Here is a 22,679-nt window from a genome sequence, read left to right as displayed (position 1 = left end):
TACAAATTGCAGAAAATTTGGAAAACAGAATGGAAGTGATAGAGAATAAAGATAAGGTGTGATTAACCCATTTAATAATACTTAAATTTGATGCTTTAACCTTATGATTTTCCTGTAGAAATGTGTGTGTGTTTTCATTTACAAAGAGAAAAGATATTCAATCTACAACTTGTCTACTTGTTTTTAACTCATCATAAGTATCTTGATAAAATAAAAATATGACTTAAAAAATCCAGTATTATATTTTGCTTACTATAAAGCAGCACATCTTATTCATTTATTTAATTTTTTAATTGTCTGCCCATGCTTAGCATTTTGATGAGTTTTTATGTATTTTGACATTGATTCATTGGTTGCAATTCATTCATTAATTCAGCAAAACTTTACTGAATATTCTTTAGAAACACATGATTTTATCAATAAATATTAATTAAGATGAGAAATTCTTGAGTTTATAGTATAGTGGACTGAGACCGTGAATGACATCAGGAGAATTAAGCTGTTAGCAATGGGTAAGTGCCTGTTGGAGATAATTTTGCACAATCCCTCCCACTTCTGTACATCTGTTAGGCAGAGATACCAACTACGCTTCATCCCACACAACTTTTCATTTGTATAAGAAACAGCCTTGCAACATAGAGAGAGTGGCTCCCTTCATTACTCTGGAACAGAAAACACTAAGTTTAGGAAGAAAGAGTGTTTATGTAACATTTAAGATTCAGCAAGTCAGCTGATGTTGGTGGAGCTTACTTAGTGAGGTGGGGAGACAGGAGCTGAAGAGAAGGCCCAGAGAGCCACTGGGACCTTGGGTCTGTATCATGTAGGTTTTTGAAAGGATTTTACTCTGAGAGAAATGGAAATGATACTTTGGGATCTGAGCAGAGTAGTTACATGAACAGACATGCTTTAAAAAAAAATTACCCTGGTTGCTATATTGAGAAGAAAGAGAGAAAAAGAGCCCTCTTTTAGGATTCTACAGGAATCTAGGTGAGAGATGATGCTTGCGTGAACCACAGAAGGGATAAATGTGGTCAAAGTTGTTAGAGTAGGGATATATTTTAAGGGCTCCATCAACTAGACTGTTTAACGTATTGGGCATAAAGTGAAAGGAAAAGGGGAATCAAAACTGATCCCCAACGTTTGTGCTTAAGGGATAGGAAAAGGAGATGCTGTTTTCTCAGATGGAGACAATGGAGGGAGAGCACATTTTGGGGGGAAGATTAGGAGTTCAATTATAGACATGTATCTTTGAGATGCATTTAGGCACCCAAGTGAAGATGCATGCATACAGTTGGACATAGAAGTCTATCAGATAAAAAGATTAGCTAAAATATTTATATTTGTGGTTTCTCAAATGTAGTTGCCACTTAAAGCCAAGCAACTAGGAAATTGGAGATAATATGTCATACAGTGAGTGAGTAGACATGGATGTTAAGCTTCATGACAACTCGGGATTGAGAAGTTGGTTTTTCCTTAAAAAAAGAAAAAGTGGAGAAACCAGCAAAAGAGGTAGAGAAAAAGAGGCTAGTGAGGTGGGAGGGACTGTTCTTAGAAAGCACGTGAAGGGTATGATTGGAGGAGAAAAGAGTCCAATGCTTCCAAGTGGACAAGTAAGAGAAGACTGAAATGGACCATTGGGTTGGACGGTTAACCTTGGCAAGGTCAAGTGGCACTTTGATAGTGGTGAAGGCAAACCCTGAGTAGAGTAAGTTCAAGAAATTGTGTAAAAAGACCAATGAGAAACAGAGTATACACGGTTTTCAAAGACGTTGCTGTAATGAGGACCTTGGAATTAGGCAGGTGCTGAAGGAGAAAGTGGAATTACAAGACAAGTTTCCCTGTTGGGGGAGATGACCACCTGCCTCTGAGGTCAGAGGAACAGTCCAGCAGAGAGAGGAAAACTTATGATACAGCAGATGGAGGTGGGGCTGATTTGAACCACATTTGTTTTAATTAATACTTCTGCTATAACAAATGAACAAAAAGTTGTGCTTTGAAACAACAGCAATGAATTAGTTCACATATCCTGAGGTCAGAAATTAAAAATGCGTTTCAATGGGCTAAAGTCAAAGTGCCAGAAGGCCAGAATTCTTATCTGGAGGTTGTAGGGAAAATCTACTTCCTTGCCTTATCCAGCTCCTAGAGAACAGGTCCTGTGTTGTTGGAAGAGGGTATTTGCTAAGACCAGGGCCTTCTCTTGACAAAATTCTGTTAGCTTTGGCCATGATTCATTTGTATTCCATGGCCAAACTTGCCTATTAGTCCAGGTATCTCCTGACTTTCTACTTTTGTATTCCAGTCCCCTGTGATGAAAAGGACATCTTTTTTTGATGTTAGATTTAGAAGGTCTCTTTGGTCTTCCAAGAACACATATACTTCAGCTTCTCTGGCATTTGTGGTTGGGGCATAGACTTGGATTTCTGTCATGTTGAATAGTTTGCCTTGAAAATGAACCAAGATCATTCTGTCATCTTTGAGATTGCACCTAAGTATACTGCATTGTGGACTCTTTTGTTGACTATGAGGTCTACTCCCTTTCTTCTAAGGGATTCTTGCCCACAGGAGGAGATATAATGGTCAGTTTAATTAATTTCACCTATTTTTCAATCTATTTTAGTTCACTGATTTCTAAAATGCCCATGTTTATTTCTGCCATCTTCTGTTTGACCACATCCAATTTACCTGGTTTCAGAGACATAACATTCCAGGTTCTTATGAAATATTATTTTTTGCAGCATCAGATTTTACTTCCACCACTAGACACATCCACAACTGGGTGTTGTTTCTGCTTTGGCTCTGCCTCCTCATTCCTTTTAGAGCTATTTCTCCACTCTTTACTAGTAGCACATTGGACACCTACCAACCTGGGGGTCTCATCCTTCAGTATGATATACTTTTGCCTTTTCATACTGTTCATGGGGTTCTCAAGCCAGGAATGTTGATATGGCTCACCATTCCTTCTCCATCATCAGATTTCTCCTTCATGACTTGTCCATCTTGGGTGGCCCTGCACAGCATGACTAATAGTTTCATGAGTTACACAAGGCTGTGATCCATGTGATCATATTGTTTAGTTTTCTGTGATTGTAATTTTCATTCTGGAGGCCATAAAATTGAAATTCTTGCTTCTGTGTTGCCCTCTGATGGATGATGATAAGAGGCTTGTGCAAGTTTCCTGATGGGAGGGACTGACTGTGGGGAAAGTTTTTCTCTGGTGGGCAGGGCAATGCTTAGTAAATCTCTAACCCAATTTTCTGCTGATGGGTGGTGAAATGAAGCTGAATCCTTTGTTCCTTGCCCCTGTACCATGTCCTTTTCCTGGTCTTTGTGGAAAATTCAAAGAATAAGTTTAATCAGAGAATTGAGAAATGTAGACAGAAAGGAAAAGGGTCAAAGGAGACTAAATAAAAACCGTGTGGTCATTAAGCATAATCAAGGACCTTCCGCTCTTTGTCGAGGGCTAGAGATAATATTCTGAAGCATATCCCATGAGCTGCCTTATAGATACTAGAACACCAGGTGGAGAAATTAACCACATGATGGCCAGAATATATCCATGACATAAGCTGCCACAATTCTGAGTACTGGCCTCAAGAAATGCAGACAAATAGGTCCTGGAACTGAAGACTAATGTACATAAAACAATCAAGATGACATGCGTCAGACCACTGATGACCAATCTGAAGATGACTGTCAGAGCTGACTGTGCTGTTTCTGCTTATAGCACCCCTGTCACTTCTGTCTATAAGGGCTCTTGCCCCACTGGTTGAAATGGAGGGGGGTCGGGCTTTGGATTGATGCCTGTCAATCCAACAGCCCAGTTGCCAGAATCTGAAATCAAACAAACTTTCCTCTCCACCAACCTGGCCTGATTATTGGATTTGAAGCAACAAGCAGTCGTACCCACACACACCGTTTTGGTGACAGTGGGACTGTGCTCCCTCCAGTAGAAGGGAAAACCAGTAGGCCATTCTGGAATGACCTAAATGAAATTCTTTATGATTACACAGTGGAAGTGACATAAAGATTCAAGGGATTTGATCTGATAGGCAGAATGACTGAAGAAATATGGGTGGATGTTTGTAACATTATATAGGAGGTGGTAATCAAGATCATCCCAAGAAAAGAAATGTAACAAGGAAAAATGGTCATTTGAAGAGACCTCACAAATAGCTGAGCAAAGAGGAAAAACAAAAGGCAAAGGAGAAAGGGAAAGATTTATCCATCTGAATGCAGAGTTCCAAGGAAGAGCTGGGAGAGGTAAGGAAGTCTTCTTAAGTGATCACTACAAAGAAACAGAGGAAAACAATATAATGAGAAACACTAGAGATCACTTCAAGAAAATTAGAGATACCAAAGGAATATTTCATGCAAAGATGAGGACAATAAAGGACAGAAATGGCATGACCTAAGATAAGCAGAAGAGATTAGGAAAAGTGGCAAGAATACAAAGAAGAACTATACAAAAAAGGCCTTAGTGACCGGGATAACCATTATGGTGTGATCACTCACATAGAGCCAGACATCATGGAATGCGAAGTCAAGAGGGCTTTTGCATGAACAAAACTAGCAGAGGTGATGGAATTCCAATTGAGCTATTCCAAATCCTAAAAGATGATGCTGTGAAAGTGTTGCATTCAATAGCCCAGCAAATTTGGAAAACTCAGCAGTGGTCACAGGACTGGAAGAGGTCAGTTTTCATTCCAATCCCTAAGAAGAGCAATGCCAAAGAATGTTCAAACTGCTTCACAATTGCACTCATTTCACATAGTAGCAAGGGACAGATGTACAAGCTGGATTTAGAAAATGCAGATGAACCAGCAATCAACTTGCCAACATCCATTGGATCATAAAGAAAGCAAGAGAATTCCAGAAAAAAAAACATCTACTTCTGTTTCATTGACTACGCTAAAGACTTTGACTGTGTGGATGACAACAAACTGTGGACAATTCTTAAAGAGATAGAAAGGCCAGACCACCTTTTCTGGCTCCTGAGAATCCAGTATGTAGGCCAAGAAGCAAAAGTTAAAACTGGGCACGAAACAATGAACTGGTTCCAAATTGGGAGAGGAGTACATCAAAGCCATATATTGTCATGCTGCTTATTTAATTTATATGCAGAGTACATCAGGTGGAACGCTGGGCTGGATGAATCACAAGGTGGGTTGAAGATTGCTGGGAGAAATATCAGTAACCTCAAATATGGAGATGGCATCACCTTAATGGCAGAAAGCAAAGAGGAACTAAGGAGTCTCTTGAAGGAGGTGAAAGAGGAGAGAGAAATAACTGGCTTAAGTCTCAATATTTGAACAGTTACGATCATGGTATCTGGTTCCATCCCTTCACAGCAAATAGATGGGGAAAACTTGGAAATAGTGACAGAGTTTATATTCTTGGCCTCCAAAATCACTGCAGATGGTGACTGTAGCCATTAAATTAAGATGCGTGCTCCTTGGAAGAAAAATTATGACAAATCTAGATAACCTGTTTAAAAACAGAGCCATCACTTTGTCGACAAAGTTCTGTAGAGTCATAGCTATGGCATTTCCAGTAGTCATGTATGAATGTGAGAGTTGGACTATAAAGAAGGCTAAGCCCTGCAAAATTGATGCTTTCAAACTGTGGTGCTGGGGAAGACTCTTGAGAGTCCCTTGGATAGCTAGGAGATCAAACCAGTCAATCCTGAATGAAATCAACCCTGAATATTCATTGGAAGGACTGATCTTGAAGCTGGAGCTCAATATTTAGCCACCTGATGCCAAGTGCCAACTTATTGGAAAAGACCCTGATGCTGGGGAAGGCTGAGGGCAAGAGGAGAAGAGGATGACAGATGGTGAGATGGTTGGATGGCATCACCGACTCAATGGACACAAGTCTGAGCAAACTCTGGGAGATAGTAAAGGACAGAGAAGCCTGGTGTGTTGCAGTCCATGGGGTGGCAAAGAGTTGGACATACTGAGAGACAGAACAACAAGAGAACCATTCCATCTTCATCTTGTAGACTCTACTGAGATCTTCAGAGAGAGACTCTAGCATCTTAGAATATTTTATCTAATGTTCTTATCTTCCCATCTTCTCTTTGAATACAACCTTCCCAGGTCACACATGTAAGGACTTTGTCATTATATTAGGGTTACCAGGGAAACCAAGAATATCTTGCCTCTCAAGATTTTAATCAGCTTTATAAGATCATTCCCAGACCAGGTTCAGAACCATGCCCCCTGCAGTAGAAGCACAGAGTCCTCACCACTGGACCACCAGGAAAGTCCCGGGTAAAAGGAAATTTTTAGCCATAATTTCATCACACCTACATTTTCGGCTCCCTGCTCCATCTCTTCTGCTTCTGGAACCCCTACTCTGTGAATGTTAGTATGTTCTATTCCTTAGTTAATGTAGCATTTTTCTTATGATTCCGTATTCTGGTAAATTTTTTTGGTAAATTATTAATCTCTGTCTCAATATCTGATCTTTTCAGGTTTTTTTTTTGTCTTATTGTTTCATTTGACACAAATTACTCTCTCTTCTCATTTTGCTTAGCTTCCTTCTTCTCTATGAAATTAGGTAATAAAAGTTACCTGTCCTGGTTTGTAGGGGTGTCCTTGTTTGGACCTGTCTCTGTGCAGTCTGTGTGCCCAGAGGCTTTGGGGCAGAGCTGGAGCTGAAGAGGGCAGGGCCACCCCTTCCCAGGGTGTGCTGGCAAATGTCACTTCGGTGGGAGGGGGAGGGGCAGGCTAGAGCCAGAGCCCAGTGTGAGCAAAGGCTTCTGTACTCAGTGGCTGTCCCCACCCTACTGGGCCAGGCAAGTCCCAGGACGCTGGAGCAGAACTCTGAGGGTTGGGTCCAGACTGGTTTCACTCCTTGTAAGTGTGCACCCCCCTCCTCTGCAGTGGTACCTTTGTCCAGAGGGTGGCAGAGATGGAGGGAGGCGTGCTGGGGCAGCCGTGCATGTGGTGCAGCCCTGGCACACCATCAGAGCCCCAGATCCTGCTCCTTGGGGCCCTCTGTGATGGCCGCCCTGCCCTGTCCTGATGTGTGTGTGTTCCTGTGTGTGTGCATTCAATTGGGTACTTGAAACAGGCAAATGCTCACTCTTGGTAGAGTTGTTCCTTGTCACAACTTCACTAGTTAACTCGTCATGCTCCTAGTCCTGGGATCAACCCAACAGGAAAGCTAAGGGTGGCTCAGTTCATTTTTGAGTCAGCATCTTACCTGGTTGAGACTGGCTATCTGATTCTGGTGAATTTATGACTATTATTGAATGCACTATGTCCCCCAAAGCCACACCCCCATTCTATTCTGGGACTTTTAATACATGGTCTAGTCTATGGCTCCACCCTTATTCCTTTGTCCTTGGCTCCATATGTATGTATGTATATATATATAATATATATATATATATATAGAGAGAGAGAGAGAGAGAAAGAGAGTTCCCCTGCAGCTGCAATAAGCATTCCAGGTGTTCTTCAGTTCAAGCTTAGAGTTAAGTGGCACAGATACCAGTCTCCAGGCAGCCCCCAAGTAGGTTGGAATACCACACATAAAGTTTCCTCTGATCATTCTGGTTTGAGGGAGGCAACTGGGAGCTGATCAAGACTGTACTGCCCCAGGCAGGAGGAGGGTACAGGTGAGTAATATATGATGAAATTTCCTTCTACTCTGTTCTGGATTTTTCCTAATTGCCTGTTCACTTTGTTTCTGTCAGTTTTTGTTTGACTGTTTTCCAGAACCCCTATGAAGTTTTATTTTTTTTTAATTTTTATTGGAGGCTAATTATTTTACAATATTATATTGGTTGGTTTTGCCATACATTGACATGAATCTGCCTTGGGTGTACATGAGTTCCCCCTCCTGATTGAAACATGTATATTATCATATGTGAAACGAATCGCCAGTTCAGGGTCAATGCATGTTACAGTATGCTCGGGGCTGGTATGTGGGGATGACCCTATGAAGTTTTAAAACTAATTTCTCTTTCTTTTCTTGTCTTTCCAAGGGAGAATTCAGTCCTCCCATCTCACCAGTTTGCTGACATCACTGTACATGTTAAATTTTATTTATCTCCACTTCATTTTTGTGTATCAGTGCATCACAACTTCTGTTTTCTTTCCAAATTTGTGGTATTTTGATTTGTTTATAGGTTTTTCTTTTATGAATAATGTGGAACAGTTAGTAAATTATGTAAAATATGTATCAGTTACATTATGAGATAAAAAATTAATTTAAGTATTTAAAAAATTAATTTACTTATTTTAATTGGAGGTTAATTACTTTACAATATTGTGGTGGCGTTTGTCATACATTGACATGAATCAGCCATGGTTATACATGACCCCTTGTCCCGAACCGCCATTCCACCTCCTTCCCCATCCCATCCTTCTGGGTTGTCCCAGTGTACCGGCTTTCAGTGCCCTATTTCATACATCGAACTTGGACTGGTCATCTATTTCATGTACAGTAATATACATGTTTCAATGCTAATCTATGAGAGTACTCTTAAAGATATATAACTAAGTACAATGTATAAACACTCAGAGTCTCTTTGCACAGTGCATATGGTATCCTAAGGCTATTAATAATTAGTCTCCAATAAGGATTTTGCCAAAATGTCTGGTTTCTTCATACTGTTTAGGATTTCACCAGTCAGGTCTGTAAAGCATAATAATTTTCCTGGTGGGAAATATAGAGACAAATTTATTTTCATTTGAAGTTTTGATTCTTTATTAAGGCGTAGCATTTTAAAAAATGCTATTAAACACTTTCAGATTGTGTGATTTGTGTATGTGTGTTTATTTGTACTCTAAGATAGCGTTTTCAATTGATGTTTGATTGACATTATGGTCATAATAGGAAAACAAGAAAGACTGCTGTTGGAAGTTTCTAGTTTAACTAATGGTCAATAATTGCCCACCCAATTTCATCAGTGTATAATACTTGAGGTTATGCTGATAAAACAAATCAAACAAGTTGACTGTCTTCAAACCTCTCCTTACTCCGTGGACACTAGTTTAATCACATTTCTGCAATATATCTGCTAATGTTGGACAGTGCAGCTGGGGTGTGAACATCCTGCTATTTATAACCAGTGAAAGAAGAAGAAAATATCAATCTTCTTTCTCAGAGGAGAAACAGGCAATGGATCCCAAAGGCCATAAGGTGAAGTTTAATGATGGCCACTTCATTCCTGTCCTGGGATTTGGAACCTATGCACCTCCAGAGGTAACAGTAGTGGTTTGGGGTTGAGATATAAATAGTAGTGAATGTAACATGTGCGGAAGGGACTTGGATTGTCAAGTACTGAGTTCCTGGGTGACGCTGGGAGGGTCATGTGGTTCCACTAACCAGGCTAGAACCATGACTTGTGAAAGGGGAGAGAGCATCCAGTCTCCACTCTGCATCAGCGTCTGAGGCTGTGCTCACCTGCAGATTACTCTGGGATCCCCTCCAGTTTCCATCTCTTTCCCAGCTTGGCAGAAGAGGTGAGACTCGGCTGTCAAAAAAGTTGTCAACTGCTTTGCTTTGAAGGTGATTGCAACGGTGAGGTTTATCTGTATATTTAATTAATTCCAGAACTCTTTCCTCCTTCCAAAAAGCCATGACACAGAGAAGTATTTGAGGTGGGAGGTCCTATAGATGAGGTGAATGAAAAATAATGGGAATGAATTGTTTTTCTACTGTGGGTGCTTGCTAGATGGCAGGCAAGAAACACTCCAACTGTGTTTTGCCTCATATTTCTGTTTCTGCTTGGAAACTTATTCTTAGGGGAAATATAATCTCATTTGAAGGGAAACGGTACTATCTTACAGGCCAGGTTTTGTAATGTTTTCTTGGGCTTCCCTGGGTAGCTCAAATGATAAAGAATCTGCCTGCAATGAGGGAGATCTGGGTTCAATCCTTGGATCAGGAAGATCCCCTGGAGAAGGAAATGCCAATGCACTCCAGTGTTCTTGCCTGGAGAATCCATGGACAGAGGAGCCTGATGGGCTATAGTCCATGGGGTCACAAAGAGTCGGACATGATTGAGCGACTTTCAATTTCAATGTCTTTTTATTTATTTGAGTTTTCCTCCTGTATTTTCTTTTCTTTTTTTTTTTTGTTCGTTTCATTTTTTAATAAAGTGCGGTTTGCAGCACTTGGGCATCAGATGGGCTGGTAAGTCTCTAGTCTGGAAGTGAGAAAGTTTGCTGTCTATCTTGTCTTTAGGGTATATGTGACAGGGCTTGGTCCTTAAACTTTGAGTTTCATTATTCTAGTTCATAAAATGGAAAACCATATTCAGAGACATTTTGCAGATAGAAGACAGGACTGTATCCTTTGTAGAGCAAAGTTGGGTGAGGGGAATGAAGGGGCCAGGATGTTACTGATGCTCACTGGCTCATTCCTCGGTGGTGGTGGTGGTTTAGTCGCTCAGTCGTTCCTGACTTTTGCGATCCCATGGACTGTAGCCTTCTAGGCTGCTCTGTCCATGGGATTCTCCAGGCAAGAATGGAGATGACACCACCCTAATGGCAGAAAGGGAAGAGGAACTAGAAAGCCTCCTGATGAAGGTAAAAGAGGAAGTGAAGAAGTTGGCTTAAAACTCAGTATTAAAAATACTAAGATGATGACATTCAGTTCCATCAGTTCAGTTCAGTTCAGTCACTCAGTCGTGTCTGACTCTTTGCGACCCCATGAATCACAGCACACCAGGCCTCCCTGTCCATCACCAACTCCCGGAGTTCACTCAAACTCATGTCCATTGAGTCGGTGATGCCATCCAGCCATCTCATTCTCTGTCGTCCCCTTCTCCTCCTGCCCCCAACCCCTCCCAGCATCAGAGTCTTTTCCAGTGAGTCAACTCATAGCACGAGGTGGCCAAAATATTGGAGTTTCAGATTTAGCATCAATCCTTCCAATGAACATACAGGACTGATCTCCTTTATGAGGGAAAAATGTAAACAGTGGCACATTTGATTTTCTTGGACTCCAAAATCATTGTGGATGGTGACTATAGCCAGAAGTTTAAAAGACACTTGCTCCTTGGAAGAAAAGCTATGAGAAGCTTAGACAGTGTATTAAAAAACAGATACATTACTGACAAAAGGCCATATAGTCAAAGCTACGGTTTTCCAGTAGTTATGAATAGATGTGAGAGTTGGACCATAAAGAAGTCTGAGTGCAAAGATTTGATGCTTTTGAACTGTGGTATTGGAGAGGACACTTGAGAGTACCTTGGACAGCAAGGAGACAGACAAAACCTGTCAATCCTAAAGGAAATCAACCCTGAATATTCCTTGGAAGGACTGATGATGAAGTTGAAGCTCCAATACTTTGGTCACATGATGCGAAAAGCCAATCCATTGGAAAAGACCCTGATTCTGGGAAAGATTGAGGGCAGGAGGAGAAGGAGACGATAGAGGATGAGATGGTTGGATGGCATTATTGACCCAATGGACATGAGTTTGAGCAAACTGCAGGAGATAATGAAAGACAGGAAAACCTGGAGTGCTGCAGTCCATGGGGTCAGAAAGACTTGAACAGGACTGAGTGACTGAACATAAACAACAACTTATATGAGAACATCACTTTGTACACCTAGATTTCATACAGTTTTTATGTGGTGTATTTTTTTGGCTTCACTGTAGACAGAGGTCTTAGAAGCTTTTACTTTGTTTCTTGATGCTTTTACCAGGCACCTTACACCTTTGCTGATTTATCTTCAACATCTCACTGTATAAATAATATCCATGACTACAACTTTATGCTGAATCCTTTGGGTTCTTCCAGCAAATCAATGAACTTGCAAGTGGTCTTGAGGTCCTCTGATGACAACAATCTCAGGTTGAAGGGTTCCTGGGTGTCCACTTAACCACTGACCAGAAATGTTCAGGGAAATCGTCAAGCATTCATCACCACACAAACAGAACTAACCAAAGCCACAATGAAACGTTTATGTTGGGAAGGTGAACACTTGTGTCTAGCAATCTCTTATGTGGATATTAAGCTTCTATCTTTGTTGCTTATGTAGGTTGCTAAGAGGGAAGCTCTGGAATTCACACCATTTGCCATAGAGGTTGGGTTCCGCCATATTGACTGTGCTCATGTGTACCAAAATGAAGAGCAGATAGGCCAGGCCATTCGAAACAAGATTGCAGATGGCACTGTGAAGAGAGAAGACATATTCTGCACTTCAAAGGTACTGTGTGTGTTGTGTGTGTGTACATGTGTGCAAGTGATTGTGCCCAGGTGAAAATTATTATAATAGGATCGTTTGGTGAAGAGTTGCTTGGTGAATTATGCTTATTGGTAAATTCCTAAAGTATTAGAGTTCCCTGGTGGTTCAGTGCTTAAGACGTGGTGCTTTACTGACATGAGCTGGGATTCCATCCTTGGTCGGGGAAGTAATATCCCACAAGCCACATGGTACGCCCCCCTAAAAAAATTAACTTAAGTTTTATTAATACAAATTTTATTTCTTAACCTCTGCAGCTTTGGTGCACATCCTTTCGACCAGAGTTGGTCCGACCAGCCTTGGAAAAGTCACTGAAAAATCTTCAACTGGACTATGTTGATCTCTATATTATGCATTATCCACTGGCTCTGAAGGTTGGAAATTTGTGTGATCACATCAATGCTATATCTTGTGTTAAGGTGTTCATCAACTTGCCTGGATGGTTGAAGTGATTTGCCTTAGCAGGCTGAAGGGATGATTATACTAGAGTAGAATCCCCCAAGTAATCGTTTGTGACCATCTTTTTACTGAGATTCTTTGAATTCCTTACACGCCTCCCAGAAAAAAGGAGTTAAATAATCTGAGAGTCTCTGCTTGAAAACTTTCAGAAATAGAAAAAAGCCAGTTCTGCACCGAGTCCTGGTTATGACTCCTGAGTCTCTGGGAATTTCATGAATCGAGAGTTTGGTGCAACCCTGATGAGCATGACACTGCCTTACATTGAACGTGATGAGTTTATCTTGACTTTCACTCTTTCTAGGTGAGCAGATTTGGTGGTGCTCCCTCTGTGTGGGTCTAAGCCTCATATGTTTATAGGGACTTGGGAGACCTTGCCTACACTCTACCCTGTCTTCAGATGAGATTTGTAGTCTGCACTTAACCATTAAGAAAGGTTTACTTAGAACAACTGATTTCATGTCACAGAACTCAAGCCATCTGACGCAAAACAGCTTCATGGACTACGTAGATGGCAAGTTCCAGCCACAGACAGAATTGAAGGTTGCAGTACTCTTCAGAAATGTCTCCTTTTTTCTATCCCTTATCAGGGTACTACTCATGGTTTGCTTTATTTTTCCTGAACATTTTCCATTAGTGGCAAATATGACCTTGGGGCAGCTCAAGGCTCATGGTCATGAATATTTGAAAGCATGCATGGCTGGATCATCCATATTCCATATCAACCTAAAGAGAGCCTTGCTGGTTCATATGCCTGCTCTAGGGCATCTGATGCTCAGAGATAAAAGGAAGTCTGATTATCTAGCCCAGGTCAAGATTTCAAGATTGCAATTTTTATTCTGGAAATAAAGCCATGTAACTTACTGCCATTCCCAGCTCACAGAAGCAGTTGTAAAGAGGCAAGTACAAGAAGAGACAAAATTCACAGAAGTCACTGGAAGTCCATTTTAGGAAGTAGAAAAATTGTATTTATTACAACATATATTTAGTATAAAAGAGTAGAGTAACCCTCCCTCCTGAAGACATTGCTTACATAGACAAAATCACTTTGCAAGTATTAATATCTAGAAAGTTGTAAACATACCTCAGGGAGGTTTAATTCCTGGTGCCTGGGAGCCTGGTTAAATATGGAGAAATTATTTTGTGACATCTCTAAAATGACTGCTTCTATTCCAGCCAGGGGAGGACATTTTGCCAACAGATGAAAATGGAAAGCTGGTATTTGACTCAGTGGATTTCTGTCACACATGGGAGGTGAGTATGGGGAGGAGAGAGACCAGAGGAGGAACGAGGAGAGTGGGAAACTCTTTCATTTCTTCCACCTGTAAGAATGGGTTGTGGACCATCAGATCCAGCAGTTCATAAAGTCTAAGCGCTGTGATGCTGAGGTTGTGGGGAGGAAACCATTGCTGAAATGTTCCAGAGAAGAAAGTAGGAGGAGATTATGGGACAGTGCAGACAGGCATCTGTTTCCTTCCATGTGATATGTCTTCTCCAGGGTTCAAAGAGGAGACGGTAATTCTTTTTGTATAATGTCTTCTTCCCCTTTTTTCTTCTTTCTTGATGGATGAAACTTTACAGATTTTTTCCAGCATTTATTCTTGCTCTATCACTAATTTTAAATGACTGTTCACCACCCCTCCCTCCCAGGCCCTGGAGAAGTGTAAGGATGCAGGGCTGACCAAGTCTATTGGGGTGTCCAACTTCAACCACAAGCAGCTGGAGAAGATCTTGAACAAGCCAGGGCTTAAGTACAAGCCTGTCTGCAACCAGGTGAGCAACTCGGCTCTTCTCCCTCCTGTTCTTCGGAACCTCCTTCTTGCCCTGGAGAGAGATATCTGTCTGTCCTCCCCTCTTGTTCATCCTACATTTGTGGATAGAAGGTTCTAGAGAGTAGAGCTGCTGTCTGGATGGTGTGAATAGAACCCATAATGGTATCTCTGTCTGATAAATTTGGACATAAAAAATGCAGAGGGCTTCCTGGTAAATCATGAATAGAACCCAGAAGTAGAGGAGGGAAGCATTTTCCTGAGATGATAGCATGACAGTTCAGAGGTTGAAAGTGCCCTGGAGCTAGCTTTGTACAGGAAGGAAAATCATGAAAACATGGAATCAGAGGTAAATTAATAGAGTGTCAAATCAGTTGTTTGTGATGGGTATTAAGGGTTTGTGTGGGGGTCTGATGGCTGAATCCTTAATCTTGGTGTCACAGCGTTTATAAGTCTTTAGCAGGGAGCACAGTTCAGAAAATTGTGCTGGACATTATGAAAATCATCCAGGTTACAGGGTGAAGTTAAAGGCTCATGGTGATGCTAACAGTCTATGAAATATTTACTCATGAGTGTCTACTCAAATGTAGAGTCCATCATTTGGTTAGTCAATCTTGGACTGGTTCTCCCATCTACGTCCATCATAAACTGTATAAACACACTTTTCTTTGTTTCTCTGTTGATGTTAATATTTCCAATTTACATTTAATGTTATGGTTTTTCATTTATCATTTTTTAAACTTTTTGTCTCCCTCTGTCATATTAGTATTATGTTTCCATAATATCTGACACTCTTCTCTATTGGTTTTTTACAGGTGGAATGTCACCCTTATCTCAATCAGAGGAAACTGTTGGATTTCTGCAAGTCACATGATATTGTTCTTGTTGCCTATAGTGCTCTGGGATCCCAAAGAGTAAAAGGATGGTACTGAACTCTAATGAAAGCAACAGGGAGTTTATGTAAAATTCAATTTTTGATGAGATAGTTTAAATCATACAATACTCAGATAACTCTCATAGGCAGAGGGGAGAGAGGAGCAGTAGAATGAATTCTTCTCTTTTATCTTCCCACCACCTAGCCAATTCTTCTAGATTGTATTAGCTTGTTGACTCATGAATAACAAATGTCTACATTAAAATCTACATATAATCCTCCAGTTGGGACCAGAGACACAAGCTTATCTCAAGATTTACTTATTAACTAATGAACACATTTTTAAAAATAGGTGTTTCAAGACTCACTTACCTTATGTCTAAAGTTGAGATAATAATATATAACTCCTAAGTCTATCATGATAGAAAAGAAATTCAACTTGAACCATTTTTGTAAACATCTATAGTAGAATAATGATGAAATAAATGTCTCTTATTTTGAGACCTCTCAATTTTTATCAATACCTTAGAAAAAGTGAAATTTACAAACTATTCGTGGTCTTTTCCTTCAGTTTCTCTTTTCATGCCCTTGATTGTAGAAGAAACCGCCCCCCCCCCGCCCCGAAAATTAAGGAAGAAATCCACGAGTTTGGCAGTCCTGGTCTCAACTCAATAATGCCTCTGAATCACCTGTAGAGCTTTGTAAACTCAGAATGGGAAGTAACTCAGCTGAGGTTCTGATTCAGTTTGTCTTCAGCTCAGCCATGGAATTTGTATTTCTAACAAGATCCCAGGTGATACTGATGATGTTGGTCCATGGGCCACGCTTTGAGAAGTAGTGGTCTAGAGTGAACCTCTTGGTCTGTATGGGAAACCTACTCACAAAGTGAGTACCTAGTCTTAGCTCCTCAACATTTCTGAATTTCCTTCCAGGGTGAACCTGAACCATCCCATTCTCTTGGAGGACCCGGTTCTCTCTGCCATTGCTCAAAAACATAAGAAAACCCCAGCTCTGGTTGCCCTTCGCTACCAGATACAGCGTGGGGTTGTGGTTTTGGCCAAGGGTAACAATAAAGAGTGGATCAAGGAGAATATACAGGTGATGAGTGGGACTGTGGGGAGAGGGTTCCTAAGGAATATCCTTCACGAGGGTCATTCTTTGTCTGACTCTCAGACTGCCTTTGGACCAAGACTAGTTACCTGTTCTTTCCCTGAGCATGAATGTCTTGTGTGTATTCCTGGTGGTTTTCTCCTCCTGCTGTGGCAACAGGAGAGGCATCATGTCTGGAGAGGGTCACAGTTGGACAGATAATGGAGGTTTTAGTTTGAGCATTACATTTGCAATGTATTCTATCACATCATGCAAATGACGTTTTGTTTTCTTTGTTCTCAGTTGATGAAATTGAATTCTTTGATTTTTTAAGAACATCTGAACTGCTCTAACACAGCACCACAGATTGAACGCCTGAGAAAAAAATTTAAATTTGTTTCTCACAATTCTGAAGCTGGAGATTTGAGTTCAGGGTGCCCTTGTGGTCAGGTGAGGATGCTCCTCCAAGTCACAGGCTTCTCTTTGTATCTTAACATGGTGGAGGGGGCAATAGAGCTCTCCCAAATATCTTCTATGAATATGATATTGTTTAAATCTCATTCATGAAGGCTCCACCATCATTACCTAATCGCCTCTCAGAAATTTCATTTCTAACACCATCAGCATGTGAATATGAGGGCAGAAAAAATATGGCAGTGATCTTTAACCTCCAAACCATTGTGTTTTAATTTTTCATTTCACTGAATTCCAATAAGGTTTCATTTTTGTATATTTAATCTTCTTGAGTTTCTGTCTTTGTGAAGTTCTCCTGCAATAGTTTGTCCATTTTTGCTAGGTTGCATTTTGTCTTTGGTGTAGGAGACCATTATTGTACTTTTAGCCATAACTGTAAAGGAAACTCCTCAGTTTCAGGATTTAATTCAGAGATCATTTATGTGTCTCTTGCTTCTGTGATTTGACAGCCTGCACTCAGCTAAGCTGTTGTCCTCTTGGCTGGGTTTTTTTTTTTACTTAATTTGAAGTTCAGCTCAGAGCAGCATGGTACTTCTGCTTTAGCAGGTGTATATGGTTCTTGTCAGATGGGCCTTCATGTTCCTCTGTATATTTTATCATGAATATTTGACTAGACTGTGCCAAATAACCTAGTCTTCATCTCAACACAAGGTTATGACCCCAAGTCAGTGATTAGGGAAAAAGTTCTCTTCCTGTCTGGGCTCAGATCTGGCTTACAATTTCTGAGAAATGTCACTATTCAATGCAGGTTATAGGTCAGGCCAAGTCAAGAGGAAGGGAAATTGTCCCCTGATCAATTGTTTCCATGTTTCCATTTAAATTTGGCTCTGTAATCTAGCTGGAACTGATTATCTAGGATAATACAAAAATGTATACATACATGTTTATGTATATTTAAGTGTAAATCTAAGATTCCATATTTCCTCACAGATTTTCATTGTCAGCTCAATCATATATCAAGTTTCCATAAATACATTTCTGGTGTCTCTCTTCTATTTAAATATTCAGTTTTCTACACTGTGTTCTTAAAGTCAAAAATCAGTCTTGCTTTTCAGAATGGTAATTTTTAATTATTTTAAGAATGTCCTGACTGCTTTTGATTATCTCTCTTTTATTTAGAATTTAGTATCACTTTACCAACTTCCAGGAAAGAATACGTGCTCAAGTCTTTGGTTTATGTTGCACTGAAACACTAGATCACTTTGGAGAAAATGAATTTCTTTACAAAATTGAGATTTCAATTTCATGATTATGATGTGAATTTTTAATTATTAAGGTGTTCTTTAATGTTTTAACAATTTCATTACTTTCTGCACAAAAGCATTTACATAAAATTTTTGTTAGGTTCAATCATAGATAAAGAGTAGTTTGATATCAGATTCCTGAAGAGGCTTTCATGGGGGAGCTTCCTTCCCACACTGCTTCAGCTGAATGCTGTCACCCTTGGGGTGTGTTGGGGAGAGGCAATCAGTCTAATGTCACCTCAGGTTCGGTATCAAGTCAGGAGTGTCCAAAGGCAACGTGTTTGGAAAAAGCAGATTTTAGATTGTTTTCTGTCACAAGTGATTCACTTAGAAATATAAGGGACTGATGCACTGTAATGTTTGTGAGGCGGACAGAGAAGGAGAAGGTGTGTGAAGGAGAGGTGAGAACTCAGCAGAGGGTCCCAGGCTTATTCACCTGGAAGCTGAGGACAGACACGGCTTCCCTGTGCCTTCCTCTTATCTCCACCCAGCTGTAAAATCCTCCAGTCCCCAGGGGGAGGCCAGTTTCCTGGGGGAGAGGTTAATGTGATTCTTCCTTCATTCCAGGTGTTTCACTTTGAACTGACTCCAGAAGACATGAAAACAATCGATGGCCTCAACAGAAATATGAGATATAATGAGATACTATTGTAAGTGACTTGAGGATATTTCACACACACACTGTTTTTCTGTAGCAGGCAGGTCAGCAGGGGAGTTAAACTTTTCAAAAGCTTAATTCTGGGAAGACAGTCCTGATTTCCAGTGCAGGAGTAAACCAGGGTCTTCCTGTTGACCTCAGACCAGAGGTTTCCTCCAAGGCTCCATCTCTGACCAACAGAAATGGGACTGGGTCCCAGGAAAGCCCAGGAAAGAGTGGCCATTGTCCAGGATGGCCAGAGTGGACATTGTGGTGAATTCACTACTTTGTGCCCCTAAGCCTTGGGCTTGCTGCACTCCTCTCAGGGTGAACGGACACAGAAAACACAAAGAACATTGTGCCTGTAGCCCACTATTCCTTCAGGGACCTGTGAACATGTTTCATTTTTAATTCTATTTGTATCAGGGAAAATGATTATGTTAATAATGACTATATAATAGTGAATCCATCATGCATTACATTCAGGTTTTGTTGTTGTTCAGTTGCGACGTCCTGTCTGACTCTTTTGCAATCCCATGGACTGTAGCCTACCAGGCTCTTCTGTCCTTAGGATTTCCCAGGCATTTCCCTCTCCAAGGGATCTTCCCAACTCAGGGTTTGGACCCATGTCTCTTGCCTGGGCAGTGGGATCCTTTACCACTGAACAACCTGGGAAGCCCGCGTTGATGTTTACCCATGTACAATGGTAAAATGTTATGTTAATGTTTTTCTGAAGGGAATCCAGGCAGGCCAATGTGCATCAGTGCTCAGAAGTCACAGGGGTCCTGCTTCCACCCCTTTCCCAAAGTGTCTGGTGGGTTTTCTCCCTAATGGGCATTTCTTCTCCAAGACATTACCCATTTATTTCAAATAGATCTCTTCTTTGGTCTTTTTTCCCTATTCCAACTCCCATTTCCTCATCCTTATAATTTCACAAAACTGAATTACAAGTAGGTCAATAACTTAGCTGACCCTCCAGTGAGTGACTTCTGTGTTGTTAGCAGGACATGCCCAGGTAAGATCGGCTGGGCGTCTGGTTTCTTGAGTCAACTCTCACCCCACTGTAGCTTCTGTCCATCAGGAGTATATCCCCTTGGAAACCCCTATCACCTGGACTTTAACTTAGTCACTAACATGTGACTCCAGCTGCCTAATTACTGAAGAAGGAGATCAGGATTGAAGAGACAATAAAGAAATTTGGAAGGGAGTTTTGTGAGAAAAGAATACAAATTATTTGTAAAATGAAGATTTAGTTTCAGTGCAAAATCTCAGAACTCTCCCAATTGTGTCAAGCTGTATCTTGATTCTAAGAAAAGATATGATACATGAAAAAAATGTGGAAAGTTCCTCTTCTATACTCAATGGCTTTTAAGTTTTCAAAGCCTTTTTAATTCTATGTTCCCCTTCATTAGGCTGAGAGTGCCTAGACTTACATCTCTTTGTGGGCTCAACTCAAAAGTATAGCTCCTGGAACATGGAATCACAAAAAGTGCACTTTATAATGAATTTAATTGAAAAGGACACATTAGAATGAAAAGTACAAACATGAAAAAAAGGAAAACAGCACTAATACTAATTGCTGAATAACCTGTGTTTTAATATATTATAAAGTAAGAAAATAATGATCCCACTTTGTGCTGTATGATTATTGAGGTGTACATGGTATCTCTTCAACAGATGAGAAATTCCTTAATGGAGACACCCTGTATTTTGGGGGGTTCTCAGTATCTACTTATCCATGGCGGTGTGAAAAAGAGCAGCTAATTTGTTCACTGTGACCCTTCTCATCATCTAGGGGCAGAAGTTCCATCTGTGTCTGAAATGACCCCCATACTTAGTCCTATGAATGTGCCCTCTTATAAATTGTAACCTGAGTCAAAGTACTGTCACTGTGGAGTGAATATTACATATGAATGTTGGTATTGGATGTGCAGGTGCCGTGTGCACATGGAACAGACTGCTGTTGTGTGCTTGTCAGGGGAGAAGGAGGGACGTGTTTGTAAATTTAGAGTTTTAGCCCATCCTGACTGAATCATAGAGTAATGCTCTATGACAACATGGCTGATTTAATAAATGAATCTTCCTCCTCTTTCAGTGGTGTCGGTCATCCTGAGTTTCCATTCTCTGAAGAATATTGACTCTCAGCTCTCACCATGGTTCTTTGAGAATGTCTTGCTTCTAGGACGGTGAAGAAGAGTTTCGTACTTGATGGAGGTGCTTAAATGAAGTTTCTGAGATTTTGAAAGCTTGCTTTTCCTTTTAAAACATTTAACACATTATGAAACAATAAAGACTTCAAAGTAAGAATACTTCTTTTCCTGATAATTAAAATAAACATATAAATTACAGAAAATTAGTAAATAGAAGGCAAAGGATTGAAAATAAAAATAAGCTGTGATTAACCATTTTAATTATACTTTGGTGCACTTTCCTATACAAATGTGTGCACATGTTTATTTACAAAGAGAAGGAATCTTCAAACTACAGGTTGTATACTTATTTTTTAACTGAGCCTAATTACCTTGGCATGCTAAGAATATGATTTAATAAATCCAGCATTATATTTTCTTGCTGTAAAGCAGAAAATCGTATTCATTTAATTTCTTTTTTTTTTTGCTTTATAGCAAACATTTTATTTTATTTTTTTAGACAATGTAATTTATATTATCTATTTATTTTTTTATTTTATTGTATTGGTTTCGCCATACATTGACATGAATCTGCCCCTGGTGTACATGTGTTCCCCATCTTGAACCCCTCTCCCACCTCCCTCCCCATCCCATCCCTCTGGTTCATCCCAGAACACCAGCCCCGAGCATCCTGTATCATGAATCGAACCTGGATTGGTGATTCGTTTCACATATGATAATTTTTGTCAATAAATATAAATTAAAATCAGTCAATAGTCTAGTGGAGGCTGAGACTGTGAACAAAACTAGGATTATTAAGCTGTTAAAAATGGGTAAATTCCTTTTGGAGTAATTCTACACAGTCTCTCCTATTTTTGCACATCTCTTAGGCAGAGACACCAACTACACTTCATCCCACACAACTTTTCATTTGTATAAGAAACAGCCTTGCAACATAGTAATAGTGTTCCATGCATTTCTCTGGAAAAGTAAATGATAAGTCCAGGAAGGAATAGAGTTCATGTAATATATAAGGGCCAGCAAGTTGGCTGATGTGGGTGGAGTTCAATGAAGTGGGGAGACAGGAGCTGAAGAGAACGCCTGGAGAGCCACTGGGGCCTTGGGTCTGTATCATGTAGGTTTTGAAAGGACTTTACTCTGAGAGAAATGGAGAATGATATTTTGGGTTTTGAACACAATAGTTACATGAGTTGACATTTTTTTTTTTTTTGATCTCTGCATATACTTTATTTTTTTTTTGTAATTAATTTATTTTTTATTGGAGGCAAATTATTTTACAATATTATATTGGTTGGTTTTGCCATACATTGACATGAATTCGCCCCAGGTTTACATAAGTTCCCCCTCCTGAATCCCCCTCCCAACTCCCTCCTCCCTTTATCCTCCCTCTGGGTCATCCCCGCATGCCAGCCCCGAGCATCCTATAACATGCATCGACCCTGAACTAGTGATTCGTTTCACATATGACAACATACGTGTTTCAATGCCATTCTCCCAAATCATCCCACCCTCACCCTCTCCCACAGAGTCCCAAAGACTGTTCTATACATCTGTGTCTCTTTTGCTGTCTCGTATACAGGGTTATCATTTGCATCTTTCTAAATTCCATATATATGTGTTAGTATACTATATTGGTGTTAAAAAGTCACTTTGGTTGTTATGTTGAGAAGAAAAAGAGGAAAAAGAGCCCATTTTAGGACTCGACAGGAATTTAGATGAGATGTGATGTTGGCTTGGACCACAGAATGAACAGTAAAAGTGGTCAAAGTTGTTAGAAG

The 22,679-nt window shown here is 40.3% G+C and overlaps 1 protein-coding gene across 2 annotated transcripts; it reads left to right on the top strand.

The window, feature by feature from the left end:
* The first annotated feature begins 9,123 nt into the window (after nucleotides 1-9,123).
* On the top strand, nucleotides 9,124-20,960 carry LOC129559490 (aldo-keto reductase family 1 member C3-like). Of its 2 annotated transcripts, none has more exons than XM_055431295.2 (9): nucleotides 9,124-9,216; nucleotides 12,005-12,172; nucleotides 12,466-12,582; nucleotides 13,841-13,918; nucleotides 14,315-14,437; nucleotides 15,249-15,358; nucleotides 16,240-16,405; nucleotides 18,682-18,764; nucleotides 20,847-20,960. In XM_055431295.2, the coding sequence occupies exons 1-9, from the start codon at nucleotides 9,133-9,135 to the stop codon at nucleotides 20,887-20,889; spliced, it is 972 nt and encodes a 323-aa protein (XP_055287270.2). In that variant the 5' UTR covers nucleotides 9,124-9,132; the 3' UTR covers nucleotides 20,890-20,960. The 2 variants fall into 2 exon arrangements, with proteins under 2 accessions (XP_055287270.2, XP_088700533.1); XM_088844407.1 differs by having other exon boundaries at nucleotides 9,133-9,216; nucleotides 13,841-13,928; nucleotides 14,310-14,437.
* The last annotated feature ends 1,719 nt before the right edge of the window (nucleotides 20,961-22,679 follow it).

The sequence above is a fragment of the Moschus berezovskii genome, chromosome 15 (assembly GCF_049115385.1).
Source record: "Moschus berezovskii isolate FMDL1 chromosome 15, NW_MosBer_1.0, whole genome shotgun sequence".
NCBI lineage: Eukaryota > Metazoa > Chordata > Mammalia > Artiodactyla > Moschidae > Moschus > Moschus berezovskii.
Note: the sequence above shows the minus strand (reverse complement) of the source record. Positions and strands in the feature narration are given on the sequence as shown.

Coding starts and splice junctions, on each gene's coding strand:
- LOC129559490 (XM_088844407.1), top strand. CDS start 9,133: ATGGATCCCAAAGGCCATAAGGTGAAGTTTAATGATGGCCACTTCATT. Junction 12,173..12,465: donor ACATATTCTGCACTTCAAAG/GTACTGTGTGTG, acceptor TAACCTCTGCAG/CTTTGGTGCACATCCTTTCG. Junction 16,406..18,681: donor GGATCAAGGAGAATATACAG/GTGATGAGTGGG, acceptor CCTTCATTCCAG/GTGTTTCACTTTGAACTGAC.